At 39.4% G+C, this 18276-nt stretch overlaps 1 protein-coding gene and 1 pseudogene across 1 annotated transcript; both read right to left on the bottom strand.

Moving 5' to 3' along the window:
• Nucleotides 1–4872: 4872 nt before the first annotated feature.
• Nucleotides 4873–6412, bottom strand: nar4 (Ecto-ADP-ribosyltransferase 4). The gene is given in 3 exon segments (NM_001140859.2): nucleotides 4873–5751; nucleotides 6087–6178; nucleotides 6353–6412. Coding segments are annotated over 2 exon segments (867 nt in total). The 5' UTR covers nucleotides 6165–6178; nucleotides 6353–6412; the 3' UTR covers nucleotides 4873–4962.
• A 6345-nt stretch (nucleotides 6413–12757) lies between these two features.
• On the bottom strand, nucleotides 12758–13612 carry LOC106602169 (ecto-ADP-ribosyltransferase 5-like; annotated as a pseudogene).
• Nucleotides 13613–18276: the final 4664 nt, after the last annotated feature.

Raw genomic sequence — 18276 nt, 5'->3', positions numbered from 1 at the left:
ATCCAATTGGCACTTTCACCAGAAAGTACAGGATGGACTAAACCAGTTGATTCCTGGACACCTTTGATGACACTCTTACCAGAGGCTGACCAAGCTTGCAGAGAACTCCTGATGTGTGGCAGCAAAAGTGAGCCCCTCTGTTCTTGGTTGTATCGATGCCAGGATGCTGATATTCACCATTATGTTACTGATTCCCTCCATCAATATTGTGTTTATATTCACCATTATGTTACTGATTGCCTCCATCAATATTGTGTTGATATTCACCATTATGTTACTGATTGCCTCCATCAATATTGTGTTTATATTCACCATTATGTTACTGATTTTCCCCCATCAAAGATAAGTAATCTAAAACAAATGTTCATTTCTTATTTGTTGACATTTAATCAAATGGTATTTTGTTATTTGTTGACATTTGTTAACATCATTCTTTCCATTGTAAAGATCCTGTAAAAAAAAATGTTTTGACCTGCAATGATTACTGTTTATTGACATAATTTCTTAGCAAATTCTGATTGGTTATCATGTGTACTGGAACTGGTGTTGAAACCAATAAAGAAAAGCATTAAGCATCATAACAACGTCTCCGGTCGGGCGCCTGCAACCTGACTTCGGATGTCAGTCGAATGGTGTTTCCACATAGGTGAGGTTGACTTCCGGGTTAAGAGAGAGAGAGTTTAGTGTTCAGAAGTAAGCGGCTAGGCGGGTCATGGCGGGTCAGGAAGTACCCGTGTTAAGGACTATTCAATGCTGGTCTGACCAATCAGAATCCACGCTTCAAGACTGTTTTTATCACACGTACTGGGAGTTCCGGGTAGCTTCCGAGAATAATATCAACGTATACGCTGATTCGGTGAATGAGTTAATAAGGAAGTGTATAGGAGATGTTGTACCCACTGCTCGTCGGACATCTCATTCCAAAATCATGGGCATTAATATGGAGTTGGTAGGACCTTTGATGCTATAACAGCCTCCACTCTTCTGGGAAGGCTTTCCACTAGATGTTGGAACATTGCTTCCATTCAGCCACAAGAGCATTAGTGAGGTCAGGCACTGGTGTTGGGGGATTAGGCCTGGCTCGCAGTCGGCGTTCCAATTCATCCCGAAGGTGTTCAATGGAGTTGAGGTTAGTGGTCTTTGCGGTCTAGTCAAGTTCTTCTTCACCAATAAACCATTTCTATATGTACCTTGCTTTGTACATGGGGGAATTGTCATGCTGAAACAGGAAAGGGCCTTCCCCAAATTGTTGCCACAAAGTTGGAAACCCAGAATCGTCTAGTATGTCATTGTATGCTGTAGCGTTAATATTTCTCTTCACTGGAACTAAGAGGACTAGCCCAAACCATGAAATACAGCCCCAGACCATTATTCCTTCTCCATAAAACTTTACAGTTGGCACTATGGATTTGGGCAGGTACAGTTGTCCTGGCATCTGTCAAACCCAGATTTGTCACTCCAGAGTGATTCATCACTCCAGAGAATGAGTATCCACTGCCCCAGTCCAATGGTGGCGAGCTTTACAACACTCCAGCCAACTTTGGCATTGCGCATGGTGATCTTAACCTTATGTACGGATGCTCGGCAATGGAAACCCATTTCATGAAGCTCCCGACAAACCGTTACTGCGCTGACTCTGCTTCCAGAGGCAGTTTGGAACTCGGTAGTGAGTGTTGTAACCAAGGACAGGCGCTTCAGCACTCGGCGGTCCTGTTCTGTGAGCTTGTGTGGCCTACCACTTTGCGGCCGTTGTTGCTTCTGGACGTTTCCACTTCACAATAGCAGTGCTTACAGTTGACAAGAGCAACTCTAGCAGGGCAGAAATTTGACTAACTGACTTGTTGGAAAGGTGGCATCCTATGACGGTGCCACGTTGAAAGTCATTGAGCTCTTCAGTTAGGCCATTCTACTGCCAATGTTTGTTTATGGAGACTGCATGGCAGTGTGCTCGATTTTATACACCTGTCAGCAATGGTTGTGGCCGAGTTAGCCAAATCCGCTAATTTGATGTGGTGTCCACATAGTTTTCTATATATTTTGTAAATGTGGGACACAAAAAAAGTCAGTGAAGAACACCATTGCCCATTATGCATTTATCCAATAACTCTCAAAAGTTTGTTTCAAAGTTTGCCCCCCCAAAATGATTCTCCTACAAATTAAGTCGCACAAAATGTGTTTCTTTTCTCATTAACCAAGTCACACAAAAATGCTAGAAAAAATCAAATCTGCTGTAATACTTTTTGTACATATTTGCATACTGAGAGTGAGATTGTGTTGTCTACACAGTGCTTACTGTCCTTTCTGAGATCCCTCTTATTGGAGACAAAATGTTCTCTGTGCACTTTAAGGGCTGTATTTTAACAAACCTAAAGCAGTGGTAAATCTAAGTGCAGGCGGTAGAGCTATAGGTTCAGGGGTGTGTAGGAAATCTTTTTGCTACTTTCACTAACACAATTGTTTGAGCACTTGCTGGCACTGGCGCAAAAGGGCTAGGTTTTGATGAATGTTGTAGGTGAGTCGAGGCTTGGCCCCTCACTGGCCAATCAGAACGCTGTCCATGGCGAAATATGTGGTTGATTCAAGTTGTGTATTTACATTCTTTTATGTATTGCCTTGGAATCAACTCCAATTCCAATGTTAATCAGTTATAATTTGTTAAATGGCTTACAGAAACTAAATAACAACATGTAGACTTATCCTTGCTAAATACACAAATGTTGACCCATTTGCAGTCCACATTGTTCTAAGTAATTGCATGGCTTCAATAGCATCTAGACTGATATACATTTACGTCATTTAGCAGACGCTCTTATCCAGAGCGACTTACAAATTGGTGCATTCACCTTATGATATCCAGTGGAACAGCCACTTTACAGTACATCTGGTGGGTTAGAAGGATTACATTATCCTATCCCAGGTATTCCTTAAAGAGGTGGGGTTTCAGGTGTTATAGAGGCCTACTGTAAATTGCATTATGGCTGAGCATGGACATGCCCAACATTGTCAATAAGCAAGATAAAAATAATTATTTATGAGACCTAATAAGAAAATGAATAATTCGAATCAAATTATAAACAAAACAACAACTTGTTTTAAATAGGCTATGTCACACTTACAGGCACCAACATTTCTCACCGTGGGCATATAATATTAAAACAGCACAGTCTATGGAGGGTTTTACACATATAAAAACTTTTCACAGTAGCTGGACAAAGATCCAAAATAAATAGAAAGGGAAAATGTCCAATCACGTTATACTGCTCTTAAATAGGCCTATGTTTTATGAACATAATAGGAAACATCATACAGATAAGATCGCATTCACGTCAGAAGTTGCATTGCAAGCGCGACACGGACATTGTCACCATAAAACCATTCTAATAAATTTGGTTGTGATAAAATTAAACAAAAAACACCAGGATAAAAAAAGACAGGCATTGCTGTTGAACCAGCCTTTGTTAGAGTAGACCTAAGGAAGGGCTTGTGTTTTGAATATATTAAACGGAAAACAAGCAATTTTTGCAGGTTACAGATATCTTCTAAATACTAGGTTCATCTCTCGTTTCATGATGGGCATGGACACGTAGCCTATATCATAGAGGGTGTTTTACGAACGTCCAAAACGATAAGCTTAGTTTCCACTGTCAAAAATGTATGCCATAACCAACTTCCTTACCGCTAAAAGCACCTTTTGGTTGGTCTTAAATATCCCCATCAGCGCTGCCACTTTGGATCATATTTTTTAGGGCACACCTCAAATATTTCCTCCCCGCCCATCTGAGCGCAAGCGAGCTGATATAAGACAGGTAAATGGCCTAACCTGACGTTAGGGCTGGAAAAATGCCAGTGTGCCAGTTTTACATAACGAAATTGCAAACTAAAGTGCGTTTGACACTAGGACCTTCTTAATTAACACCAGCTGAAAATAGAGCTCTAACTTTGCTGTGGAGCCAGCCAATCCTCAATTGGCCATATGGTCGGACTGTTAAAAGTTTTCTGTGGAAGTATTATTTTAAAAATTACTTTTATTATTAATATGGCAAGTTGCCTGATGTTGTTTGTTTTAGGGTGGAAAAAGTATTTTGTAATATTTGGTCATTTGTTGTAATTGTTGTGATCCATTGTTTGCTACTACTGTACAAAGCAAGACAGTACAGTAAATATTCCCCCCACCAACTGGTAGTTTCCAGTATCACTTTATTGGACAATTCAATATGAGGCATGTTATATTATATCTTAATCGTGTTATATTTAAGTAATAAGGCCAGAGGAGATAAAAGGCCAATATACCACGCCCAGGGACTGTTCTTAGGCAAGATGCAAGTTACCAACGTAATTAGAACAGTACAATATATTTTTTGTCATATCCGTGGTATATGGTCTGACATACCATGTCTTTCAGCCAATCAGCAATCAGGGCTCAAACCAACCGGTTTACATTATATCTTAATCAGTGGCCCATATAATGTTATAACTTCAGTTTGTCTAAATGTAGTACAGTGAAAGTTCAAACAACAACATGAGACATACTGTAGTCATGCTAAAGTATTTTATTTATTCATTTTGCCGGAAGCTGCAGAACCCATAAGTGCTTTAAAGTCTCCTATGGAGTCTGATACACAGACCAGTACATCTTAATAATCATTATTTCAGGTAGTCAGAATGAGGTTTGTATGTAACATTCATCAATTAACCAATTAACTTATTACAATACAAGCTGATACTGAAAACATTTATATTCAGTATATTTTTTTATTTTCTGCATAAGCAGCCAAGCTGGTTAACATTGTCTTATATTTTTTTTTAACCTTTATTTAACTCTGCAAGAATTAAATCATCTTTAAGGACAATGACTCAATACCAAGATTAATTCATAATTGTATTTTTTTATTTTAAATCACCACAGAATGACCAAGCAATTTTCAATTAAATTAAATCCTCTTTAGGGACAATGACTCAATATTAATTTTCTTCATTAGAAATTGTCTTAAACATTTCGCAATTCAGGTTACTCAGTGTTTTGATACTCTCTAGTTTGTACACAACATCACACCAAAGATTTTGATTATTTTCTTTCTTCAGCACATCAGTAACTTTGAACACCTCATACGGTGGAATCAACACCTCCTTTTCATGATTCCCCAGTTTGGGGTAGGACTTCAGGTCAGCGCCAAAACATGTCTCTATCTCAAAGCAGGACTTGTCTCCAAATGTTGAATGTCCCTTGTCGGTACTGCTGGAAGCAAAGAAGCCAAATCGGATTTCCTTGTTAACTTCACCTTTAAAATGATTTTTGGTTCTTCTGAATGTATTATGACAGCCCTGTTGTTGTTTTTTCAGGAGGCGGAGAGCATCAGTCAGCAGGAAATGCAGGGAGTGGAACTGGAAGGAGGTTTTGTACTCATCCTTCTCGGAGAGGACTGCTTTGTTGAACTCGTCGTGTATCTTGGGTTCACCTGCTGAGTAAGCACAGATAGCCTTGATATGATCGTGTGCAAGTTCTGCTGAATTGTACTCAGAATTGTCCTTTTTGAATCGATTCTCCACATCTTCTGCACAACTTTCTGCCTTACTCCAGGCCCTCTTGAAGATCCCGTCTATGTTGGTTTCACTTGAAAGATATGTGTTCAGCTTTTCTAATGTTTTTTGAGTGCAGCTGGAATACATGTCATCAACAGAGTCATGGACTATTGATAATTGTACTGTTTGGTCAGTACCATAGGGATCACGACGATGCCGATGGGGATTAACCTTAAAAAATAAAGAAATTAACAATATGAATGTAAATATTGAGATGATATTAGGATGAAATGATTAATTGAGGTAGATTAAATATAAGTAGGTTAATTATGAAACTGATGTGTTGGAATAATCTGTGAGTTAGTGTCCTTACTTCCACAGGGCAAAAACCTAGTGTAACATCAAATTAACATCAACTTTTGGTTGATATTTAATTGAGCTGTCACCAAACGTGAATTCTACTTCAATTAAACCAACCCTTGAAATCATTGTTGACACAAAATTTGACCATTTCAATGGGCCATATGGCCCTCCACAATACACTGATGCTTGAAAATGTATGTTACCGCAGTTGAGTCCACACTAAAAGTCCAATCATGGAAAACACACAGCAGAGCAAAGGTCAGGATGTTGTCTTTCCTCATGACTTCAACAGCTCCTGTAGTAAAACAACATGTAGAGGGAACAGTGGTCGAATAGTTGTCAGCAATAGTCACTAAATAGCATAAATCATCATCATAATATTTAAAGCTCAAGATACAAGAATAAAGTTCTTCATTAGTTCTTAGTCTAAAATCAAGTTTTTAGTCTATGTCTTATAAATACAACTTACGTTACGACTTGTGCTGTCTGTAGCTTCAGCAGGTCTCCTTGTCTTTGCTGTGTTTTTGGTGTGTCTCTGTCGGTTGAGGATGTGTTTTATCCTGTCTTACCATTTGCATAGAATAATACTACTCTCTACTAGAGCACACGTGGCAGTTTAATACCATACACCACAGCCTGTCGTGCCAGTCTCCTATTGGCTGTTTTTACTAGGTGGTTTTGAACAGTTGTTGGTCTTATTCCTCTGCCCTTTTTCGGAAATTGAGCGTTGCCCAAGGAAGATGGAAAACGGACATTTACATGCCACTTGACATCTTCTTTTCTCCATAACTCTATACTGAGTAGGACCAATTTGATACTGTATTGTAGCTGAGCTTCTACTGTTGTCAGTACTCAATGTTTGTTTTAGCTCGTTGCCTCTAAATGAATAAAATAGCATAAAATAACTTTTGCATCTTGTTTTTGAGTGCTGAAACTCTACAAATGAATCTGATGTTTTCACTTACTCTGCTTCTAGACACTCACAACTGTATGCCCAATTACAAAAAATGTTGTATGAAGAACTAATTGTAACTCTAATGTCCCTTGGCAATGTTTAACTGGGGTATGATCTGTCATACTCGCTCATGAACATGATCCCTTTCACACTAGTGAACAACGTCAGTGTTTCTTCAGAGCTTAATCAGGTGCAGTCCAGGACCAGGGTTGTGGACCAATGATGTACATGCCAATTTGCATTTACAGCCAATGTGCCACTTCAGTTTAAGACTAGTACGTACTCCACAAACTCTTGTGCCTGTCTGCCATTGGCTGATTTGACCAGTTATTTTTGAATATACGTTGGGCTCATTCCTCTGTCCTTTTCTGGACATCAGAGGCTGACTTATCCTTTTGCATGGACAAAAGGATAAGATATCTGTCGCTCTCTCTCTCTCTCGCTCATATTCAAATGCACTCAAAATAGTGGTGTATCTTACCATCTTGGAGTCCACACCCAGAGTCCAAGCATAGAAGACACACAGCACAGAAAAGGTTAGGATGTTGTCTCTCCTCATGACTTCAACAGCACCTGTAGTAAAACAACATATAGGAGACCATAACAATCAGCATAACAATACCCAACATGATACAACATAGCTTTATTATTATTCACTTTTCATTGTAAAAAAAACGGGACTAATCCCAATAGCACCATATAGGAGCTGATAGTAAACACAAATATACTGGCAATCATTATATTCATTATAAAAATAGATTATAATGATATGATAGTTGAACTTAACAGACAGGATCACGATAGAGGTTGTTTGTATTGTTCAGCATCAGGACTTGTGTTTGCAGACTGTCTGATAAGATCTACTTATACCTGGTCAGAGATCTGACTTTACAAGCAGACAAGACTAAAAACCATGTTCCCACACTAAAGCACCAAGATAATATCTGCACAAAGTCATGCAGATCTTCATGTCTGCACAAGCAGACATGCATAAGAATGTACACAGCTCTACCTTGGTTCACCACAGGGCCATTTTCAACTAAAAGGGATGCTGCTGATAAAGAGTTAACACTCCCCCTTTCTGTCTTTCTGACGCTCCCCTCGACCCTAAGTCAACCACTGCACCGTGTGGTCAGTAAGTTGTCCTGGTCACAGTCTCTCAGGTTGTGTGACTGGTAGTGACCTCACTGGATGAGTTCCAGTGATTTTTCAGAAATATGTTTTAGTTTTCAATTTCGTGGCAGAACCAAGTATCATAATTTCAATAGAATAAATTAGAAAATCTTAATTGTCCATTAAAATATTTCATAAAATATATCACATTTATTAAAATGTTGAATGATACCAGTCATCAGTCAATCATCAGGGTGACTTCTGACTTCTGTATATATATTTCCCACTAACAGTTCCCACTTTTCGGATATTTTCCCCCTCAGAACCCACACTAAAGTTTGAGGCCCTCTTCATGGTGTGACACAGTCATCATCAGACTGAGTTTGATACAAACCACAACCACAACACAAACAACCTGACAAAGATAAATGTAATTCAGTTACCCAGATGTAAATATGTAGGTGTCATCATTACTGTAATAGATATAAATGATCATTTCCATCTCTTAGAGATATTGTGTTTTATAGTAGTGTCAAAGCAACAGTTAGTGTCAAAGTAACCTGTGGATAGACAGGAGATGTTATGACAGTTAACATCTACTCTCTATCCACAGGTTATGACAGTTCACTGCCACCCTATGACGCCTGTTGTCTCTGCTAGTCAACATGATGGCTGCTGAAAGCTTTCTTCATTACCAAGTCCCGCCCCTTCTCTCCTCCAACCCCACTCATGACACTGGCCACGTTCCAGGCTGACTGCTTGAAGTCACCTACCAGATCTCACAACTCTTGGATTGGTGTTTAACATATCAGTTAACCACATCATATGGTAGAGCAATCTGATGCCCATTTGTTGCTGGGTGCTGCCTGACTGCAATATAGTTGACCTGGAATGAGACAGCTTTCTCCTTGTGGTTGATAGATTGAGCAGTGCTGAGCTCTGACCTCACAGACACAGGAAACTACTAACCCTGATACTGCTCTCCCTCCCATCTTACTCTGACAGCCACCGTTTACGCTTCTCTCTCTGGCTAGCCAGCCGGACTTGTTACTCTTTGGCCTCAAATTTATTTCAAAGCCATGACTAAGTGTTACTTCTCCGTAAAACTATGACTAATGATTAATTTCAAAGTTGAAAATAGGTTTCTCTATATGTTCTACCTGCATGTAAGTGGAATGAGAGTGTTGATCAGATTAGACACGTCTTTTTTAGCTTCCTATTTGAGGTGATTGTTGCTAGGGGTGGGGCTGCTGCTGCTGCTTACCATTTTAAACCAATCAGAGAACAACCTTAGAACAAGTGGAGTTGTTTTTAATGAGATGGAATATTACCTTCTGTAGGTTTATACCAGATTTTCACATAGTGGATCAGCAGAACAAGATTTCTATTATATCTTCTGTAGGTTTATACCAGATTTACACAGTGGATCAAGAGGACATGAGATGTAGTATTGCTCACTGTTTTTTGTTGTTGGTGGTTTTAAGTTCTAGTGCACATGACAACAAATCAGAACTTACCATCAGAGACGTCATGAAAATAGGGGGAACAGGGGCACGTGTCCCCTCACATTTGTCCTGTTAGAAAAAAATATACAGTGCATTCGGAAAATATTCAGACCCCTTGACCTTTTCCACATTTTGTTACGCTACAGCCTTATTCTAAAATGTATGAAATAGTTTTTTCCCCCTCATCAATTTACACACAATACCCCATAATGACAAAGCAAAAACATTCCAATTTTTTTTGCTAATGTATAAAATAAAAATAAACTAAAGTATCACATTTACATAAGTATTCAGACCCTTCAGTCAGTTCATTGTTGAAGCACCTTTGGCAGCGATTACAGCCTCAAGTCTTTTGGGTATGATGCTACAAGCTTGGCACACCTGTATTTGGAGAGTTTCTCCCAATCTTCTCTGCAGATCCTCTCAAGCTCTGTCAGGTTGGATGAGGAGCGTCGCTGCATAGATATTTTCAGGTCTCTCCAGAGATGTTCAATCGGGTTCAAGTCGGGGCTCTGGCTGGGACACTCAAGAAAATTCAGAGACTTGCCCCGAAGCCACTCTTGCATTGTCTATGGCTGTGTGCTTTGGGTCGTTGTCCTATTGGAAGGTGAACCTTTCCCCCAGTCTGAGGTTTTGAGAGCTCTGGAGCAGGCTTTCATCAAGGATCTCTCTGTACTTTGCTCTGACTTCTTCCGGATTGGTGGGTCCCATGCGGGACGTTGAGCTAACGTAGGCTAATGCGATTAGCATGAGGTTGTAAGTAACAAGAACATTTCCCAGGACATGGACATATCTGATGTTGGCAGAAAGCTTAAATTCTTGTTAATCTAACTGCACTGTCCAATTTACAGTAGCTATTACAGTGAAAGAATACCATGCTATTGTTTGACGAAAGAGCACAGTTTTGAACATGAAACGTTATTAATAAACAAATAAGGCACATTTGGGCAGTCTTGATACAACATTTTGAACAGAAGTGCAATGGTTCATTGGATCAGTCTAAATTTTTGCACATATACTGCTGCCATCTAGTGGCCAAAATCTAAATTGCAACTGGGCTGGAATAATACATTGTTGCCTTTCTCTTGCATTTCAAAGATGATGGTACAAAAAAAATACAAAAAAACGTTTTTTTTTCCTTTGTTTTTTCTTTTACCAGATCTAAAGTGTTATATTCTCCTACATTAATTTCACATTTCCACAAACTTCAAAGTGTTTCCTTTCAAATGGTATCAGGAATATGCATATCCTTGCTTCAGGGCCTGAGCTACGGGCAGTTAGATTTGGGTATGTCATTTTAGGCTAAAACGGAGAAAAAAAAGGGGCTGATCCTGTAGAAGTTAATCTTTTCCTCAAGCCTGACTAGTCTCCCAGTCCCTGCAGGTGAAAAACATCCCCACAGCATGATGCTGCCACCACCATGCTTCGCCGTAGGGATTGTGCCAGGTTTCCTCCAGACGTGACGCTTAACATTCAAGCCAAAGAGTTCAACCTTGGTTTCATCAGACCAGAAAATCTTGTCCCTCAAGGTCTGAGAGTCCTTTAGGTGCCTTTTGGCAAACTCCAAGCTGTCTGTCATGTGCCTTTTACTGAGGATTGGCTTCCATCTGGCCACTCTACCAAAAAGGTCTGATTGGTGGATTGCTTCAGGGATGGTTGTCCTTCTGGAAGGTTCTCCCATTTCCACAGAGGAACTCTGGAGCTCTGTCAGAGTGACCATCGGGTTCTTGGTCACCTCTTGACCAAGGCTCTTCTCCCCTGATTGCTCAGTTTGGCCGGGCGACCAGCTCTAGGAAGAGTCTTCTTGGTTCCAAACTTCTTCCATTTAAGAATGATGGAGGCCACTGTGTTCCTGGGGACATTCAATGGTCCAGACATTTTTTGGTACCCTTCCCCAGATCTGTGCCTCGGCACAATTCTGTCTCTGAGCTCTACGAACAATTCCTTTGACCTCATGGCTTGGTTTTTGCTCTGACATGCACTGTCAACAGTGGGACCTTGTATAGACAGGTGTGTGCCTTTCCAAATCATGTCCAATCAATTGTATTTACCACAGGTGGACTCCAATCAAGTTGTAGAAACATCTCAAGGATGATCAATGGAAAGAGTGACCTGAGCTCAATTTTGAGTCTCATAGCAAAGGGTCTGAATACTTATGTAAATAAGGTGTTTCTGTTTTTATTAAAAAAACACTTTCGCTTTGTCATTATGTGGTATTGTGAGTAGATTGATGAAGAAAAAAATAATTTAATACATTTTAGAATAATGCTGTAACGTAACAAAATGTGGAAAAAGTCAAGGGTTTTGAATTATTTCCGAAGGCACTGTATATATTAGTGTTTCTCTCTCTGTAAATCTACTTGCCACAATTTATGAAGTTGGCTTTAGCTAGCCCAAATAGGTTCCCAACCTCATAACTAGCTATCAAGAAGCCATTTCAGGCTATCAATCAAGTTATTTATTTTTTACATAGAATTAAGCACAATGATTATGGCCTTAGATTGCATAAAAAATCTCACAATGTCTGGATAGGTGTTCAACGTATCAGTTAACCATATGCCCGATTAAGCAGTCGATGACTTGGCCAGCAGCTTAAAGGCTGCAGCATGTCTTCAATATTGTCAGCCTGGAACGAGACAGCTCTCTCCTCGTTGTTGTTGATAGATTGAGAGGTACAGAGCTCTGACCTCACAGACACTGGAAACTACGAACCCTGCTACTGTTCTTCCTCCCTCCCTCCAATTCATTTCAAAGCCATGACTAAGTGTCATTACTTTGTACAACTACTGTATGTTGAATAATGGGTGAAGAATTACCGTGTTAGCAACAATCTCACTCAGATGGGATGATTGAAGATTTAGGTTATTTTTGGCTATATCTTTGTTTAAATCTGAATATCTTTGTAGCCCATTCTAATTATAACCTGAGAAGAAACACATATTCTTCAAGTGAGCTGACGTTAATATCTTTATAACAGATGTACAGGAAGTGGATAAATAGGACAGAAGACGTAATAATACTCAATGCTTTTCTTTATTGGTTTTAACAAAAGCTGCAGTGCACATGACAACAAATGCCAATTCACTGGCAGAAGAAATGTTAACAATCTAAGCAAACAATGTGGGAAACATTTATAACAGGACAGGTCTGACAATCTGAAAGTTGGAAAAGTTCTGCTAATGTTTTAGTATTTCTTGCATTTGTGGGAGGGAGCGACAATGGATGGGGAAGCCAGGGGTTGCAATAAAATCTGTATTTCATATTTGACTGAAAGCACAACAGCTGTGTTACTGGTTTGATTTTATTCTCCTTGGAGTGGTCCAACAATCTGGCATTTCAGGTCACTTTTTCTTTTCTTAGTACTCTCCAGTTTGTAGACAGATGACTTTCTTGTCTTTTTTCTCCGTCACCGCTGTAATTTTAAACACCTCGTAGGGGGGAATCAGCACCTCCTTCTCATGAGCCACCTGAGATGTGTACTCCCCCAGCGGAGCACCAAAGTAGGTGGAGCGAGTTCCAAAGCGTTCACCAGTGATTTTCTGTCTAAAGAGATCCAGGTGAATTGTCCGAATCGCATTTCAGTATTTTGGACACCGTGGAAAGACACGTTGGTTCCTTGGAAGGTTTGGAAACACGCATTTTTCTTGTTCAGGATTCGTAAGGAATTGGTCAGAAGGAAGTGCAGGGAGTGGTACTTGAATGTTGTGATGTAGCTCTTCTTTTGGGTACGAGTGGCCTCGTTGAATGACTTGTACATTTGGGGGTATTCATTCACATACACCTGGATTGCCAGGGAATAGTTTAGACAGTGCTCTGTTCAGTTTTGGTTTTGGTTTGTAATGGTACTCAGCAGCGGTCCAACCCTGCTTGAAATCTTTGTTATATTGTCTAAAATTTATAGGAGTTATTGCAATGCCACCATTTAATGAAGCCTTTATTATGAACTAAAAACACTGTCAATCAAATCTTATTCAGTAATTAACTTGTTACTTTTTTCCAATTGACCAAAGTGACTACTAATATAAACTCTATAGAGAAATAACAACATTAACTACAGCCTTGTAGTATTATGATCTTTCAATTAGTGATACTACCAACAATACGATGGGCAACATTTTTGTCTTGTACAAAGTGACAAAAATACCGCAAACCTCATAGTTTCTCTCAGGGATTTTAATTTCCAACTTTTCTTCAACATTTTGCATTATAATGAGGCAATTATTTAACTACATTTTAGTAAACTGAGGAATACCTAAGTAGTTTCCTTTTAATAATGCACATTGTTGAAGGAAAGTTTCAAACTATCTGTTGATAAGTAACTGACAGTTAGGGCTAGGTTTAGAATAAGGGCAAGGGTTAAGGTTAGGGCAAGGGTTAAGTTTAGGGTTAGGATAAGGGTTAAGGTTAGGGATAGGGTTAGTACTGTAGATAGTTAGCTGAAATGTAGATCTTTGTAGTCTGTAGCACATCTATCCAAATAAAGTGTTACCAAATCGTACAGAGACTACAATGAGGTTTACGGTATTTTTTGCACTTTATACAATGATTTTGCACAACAAAAATGTCACCCTGTATCTTATATCCACTGTTGTTGTAACACCTTATCAGATAATAATTATCTGATAGTTGAACTTACCAGACAGGAGCACGATAGAGTATGTTTTGTATTATTCAGCTTCAGGACCTGTGCTTTGCAGACTGTCTGATAAGATCTACTTATACCTGGTCAGATTTCTGACTTTACAAGCAGACATGACCTCAAATCCTTTTCCCACACTGAAGCACCAAGATAATATGTGAACAAAGTCATGCAGACATTAATGTCTGCACACATAGTGTAAGGAATAACGCTGGAGAATAGAAGCAGGTACGGGGAGTTGACATTTAATTAGGAACGGACATGCAACAGGAAAGGAACAGCGTCAGAACTGGGAAACACAAAGACAGACGACAAACAATGCAGCAGCGGGGAACAGAGCTGGGGAACTGACAAATATAGGGGAGGTACTAAACAGGTGATTGAGTGAGTCCAGGTGAGTCCAATATCGCTGAAGCGCGTGACAAGGGAAGGCAGGTGTGCGTAAATGATGGTGGCAGGAGTGCGTATTGCAGGGGAGCCTGGCGCCCTCGAGTGCCAGGGGGGAAGAGCGGAAGCAGACGTGACACATAGACATGTATGAGGATGTACACAGCTCTACCTTAGTTCACCACAGGGCCATTTTCAACTAAAAGTGATGCTGCTGAGAAAGAGTTGACGTTCACCCTTTCTGTCTTTCTGACGCTCCCCTCAACCCCAAGTCTACCACTGCACCGTGTGGTCAGTTGTCATGGTCACAGTCTCTCAGGTTGTGTGACTGGTAATGTCACTGGATGATTTCCATACATTTCTCAGCAACACATAGTGTTGGCAAGACAGCACAAACATATCTGGGACTCAGGCTAGCTGTTTCCCACTAGCAGGTATCTTTTCTGATATTTTCCCCCTCAAAGCTCACACTAAAGTTTGAGGCCCTCTTGAAGGTGTGACACAGTCATTATCAGGCTGAGTTTGATGCAAACCACTACCACAACACAATCAACCTAACAAAGATTAATTCAGTTTCCCAGATGTAACTATGTGTCATCATTACTGTAATAGATATTCATGATCATTTCCATCTCTTAGAGATATTGTGTTTTATAGTCATGTCAGAGCAATAGTTAATGTCAAAGCACCAGTTTAGTAAGTAGGTTATGACAGTTCATTAGATCAAGATATTGTGTTTGTATTTGTGTCAAAGCAACAGTTTAGTCAGTAGGTTGTTATGACTGTTAACTGCCACTATATGGCCTCTGTGGTCTCTGCTAGTCAACAAGATGGCTGCTGAAAGCTTCTTGATACAGAGTCACTCCTATCACTCAATATTAACATAATAAAGAACAGTAAGTAGCCTGTAGCTAATGCTCTGCTGATTGCAAGAAAACTGCTTCTCAGGTTTGATTTTGCTCCATTTTGCAACTTGCACATCAAGTCACTCTGAACTCCAGTGCTCACTAGTGTGTAGACGACTTCACAACACAGTTTATTTAATTTTCTTGTGGCAGAACTGTCAGAGGTTCACCTAGGGGTCATGATAGGGATGTAATAAAATGTTGAGTTATTAGAATAATTGATTATGCTTATGTTGTATTAATAGAAAGGGAGGGGTTATAAGACCCCTCCCTCCTTACATTTATAGGGTCTTAGACTACAGATTAACAATATATATATTCATTGTAGAGGTTTAGTATTGTTCCACAGTTGTTTTCTAGTTCTCTCTCTCTGCCTCTTATAAAGATACCCCTCTGGGAAATGTGTGACTGAGAAAGAACTCTGCAGGGGAGTGTGGGAGATAAGAGACTAGTCAGACATTCCACAATAAATCAACTTTGGGGAGTGGACATTTATTGCCTAGCTTTTAGATACCACTGAAAATCTATGTTTGTATAGCTGGTGGGCTTGGTCTCAGGAGTAGAAGGTAATGACGTAGGCAGTGACATCACTAAGGCTGGACTTCGGTTTAATAAAACAACTTGAGACTTTTTCTATGATGCAGAACTTACTCTGAAACATGCGAAACATGTTCCTGATTGTTAAGTTCTGTCTGCAATTGCATTAATATAGGTTTTTGAATTATTTAATTAAAGATATTGTCATAATGCTAATTTCACCAATGAGCCAATGATTTGCAAGGAACAAGGAAAGAGCAAACCCCAACAGAACCAATTATCAAAATTTGAATAGAATAGGACAGAATAGAATAGAATAGTACATCTAATTGTCTATTAAAATATTTTATAAAATACATCACATTTGGTAAATATGGAAAGAACCAGTAATCAGTCAGACATCAGGGTGACTTCACTCATGACCTCTGACTGCTGTTTAGAGTCCCAGATCTGTTTGTGCTGTGTCATCAAAAATGTGCAGACACTCCCCTCTACTAAAATTAACTAAAGCAAATGTATTACCACCATTAATAACAATAACTGTAGTAACCCTGTGATTATAAATATGGATATCAACTATACCACAGTCGATGCCACGCAGGACTAACGGGCCGGAAGGTTGAGGGTTCACCGACCACCACAGACCAGCTAACTCTTCTTGCCTGTTTTCTTACACTACGTTCAGAGCCGGCTTCAGATAATGATCAGCTAGGGGGATATAAGAGTTTCATCATTTTGATGTTATATTTATAATTATATAAAATATATGCAACACCTTTTCCACCAACCAATAAGCAACACATGACTGCATACCGATTACTGACTTTGAGTGCTTATCATCATGGTTTAAGTTTTCAACACCACAATCAAATAGAGTATGTCAATCTTGACAAACAGAAAATATAACCCTCCCTACTCAGTATTAAAGTCTTGGCTTGATAATCTCCGAATGTCTTTAAAAACTTGTTATGGCTTGGGGGCAGTATTTCGACATCTGGATGAGAAGCGTGCCCAAAGTAAACTGCCTGTTACTCAGGCCCAGAAGCTAGGATATGCATATTGGTAGATTTGGATAGACAACACTCTAAAGTTTCCAAAACTGTTAAAATAATGTATGTGAGTATAACAGAACTCATATGGCAGGCAAAAACCTGAGGAAAATCCATCCAGGAAGAGGGATATTTTTGATGTGGGTAATTTTCAATTGAATGCCTATACAGTATGTAATGGGTTAGGACCCAGATTGCAGTTCCTATGGCTTCCACTAGATGTCAACAGTCTTTAGACATTGTTTCAGGCTTGTTTTCTGAAAAATTAAGAATGAGACCATTTTGTAAGTGGACTGTAGAATGAAGCAGAGCTGGTTTGCGCGTGACCGATTGCGCACCCTTCGTTGTTTTTCCTTTCTATTGAATACACTATTGTCCGGTTGAAATATTATCGATTATTTAGACAATAGACAACCTGAGGATTAACTATAAACATCGTTTGACATGTTTCGACGAACTTTACTGGTACTATTAGGATGTATTCGTCTGCATGTTGTGACCGCCTTTGAGCCAGTGGATTACTGAACAAAACGCACCAACAAAACAGAGTTTTTGGGATATAAAGAGGGACTTTATCGAACAAAACAAACATTTATTGCGTAACAGGGACTCTTGTGACTGAAACCAGATGAAGATCATCAAAGGTAAGTGATTAATTTTATAGCTATTTCTGACTTTGGTGACTCGACTTAGCTTGAAAATGTTTGTATGCTTTTGTAAGCGGGGCGCTGTCCTCAGATAATCGCATGGTATGCTTTCACCGTAAAGCCTTTTTGAAATCTGACACAGCGGCTGGATTAACAAGAAGTTGATCTTTAAGTCGATGTAAAACACTTGTATCTTTTATGAATGTTTATTATGAGTATTTCTGTATTTTGAATTTGGCGCTCTGCAATTTCACCGGATGTTGTCGAGGTGGGTTGCTAGCAGAACTCCTGCGCCAGAGAGGTTAAATGTTTTGGTTTAATGGAATGAATGGTGCGCAGTTTGGATGCTGGAATTACATTAGAGGGGAGTAGAAGAACGTTCGCAGGTAGCCTACAGGAGACTTTTAAAGTAGCCTAATCAGACTAAAACATTGTGACCTGTTATGAACCTGTTGGGGCAATGGGGCAGTATTGAGAATTTTGAAAAAAATATGTGCCCATTTTAAACGGCCTCCTACACATACTCAGAAGCTAGGATATGCATATTATTAATATATTTGGATATAAAACACTCTGAATTTTCTAAAACTGTTTGAATGGTGTCTGTAAGTATAACAGAACTCATATGGCAGTCAAAACCCTGAGACAAATTCTAA

This window comes from Salmo salar, chromosome ssa04 (assembly GCF_905237065.1).
Source record: "Salmo salar chromosome ssa04, Ssal_v3.1, whole genome shotgun sequence".
In the NCBI taxonomy this organism is placed as follows: domain Eukaryota; kingdom Metazoa; phylum Chordata; class Actinopteri; order Salmoniformes; family Salmonidae; genus Salmo; species Salmo salar.
The sequence above is the reverse complement of the archived record's forward strand: the minus strand, read 5'-3'. Positions and strand labels throughout refer to the sequence as shown.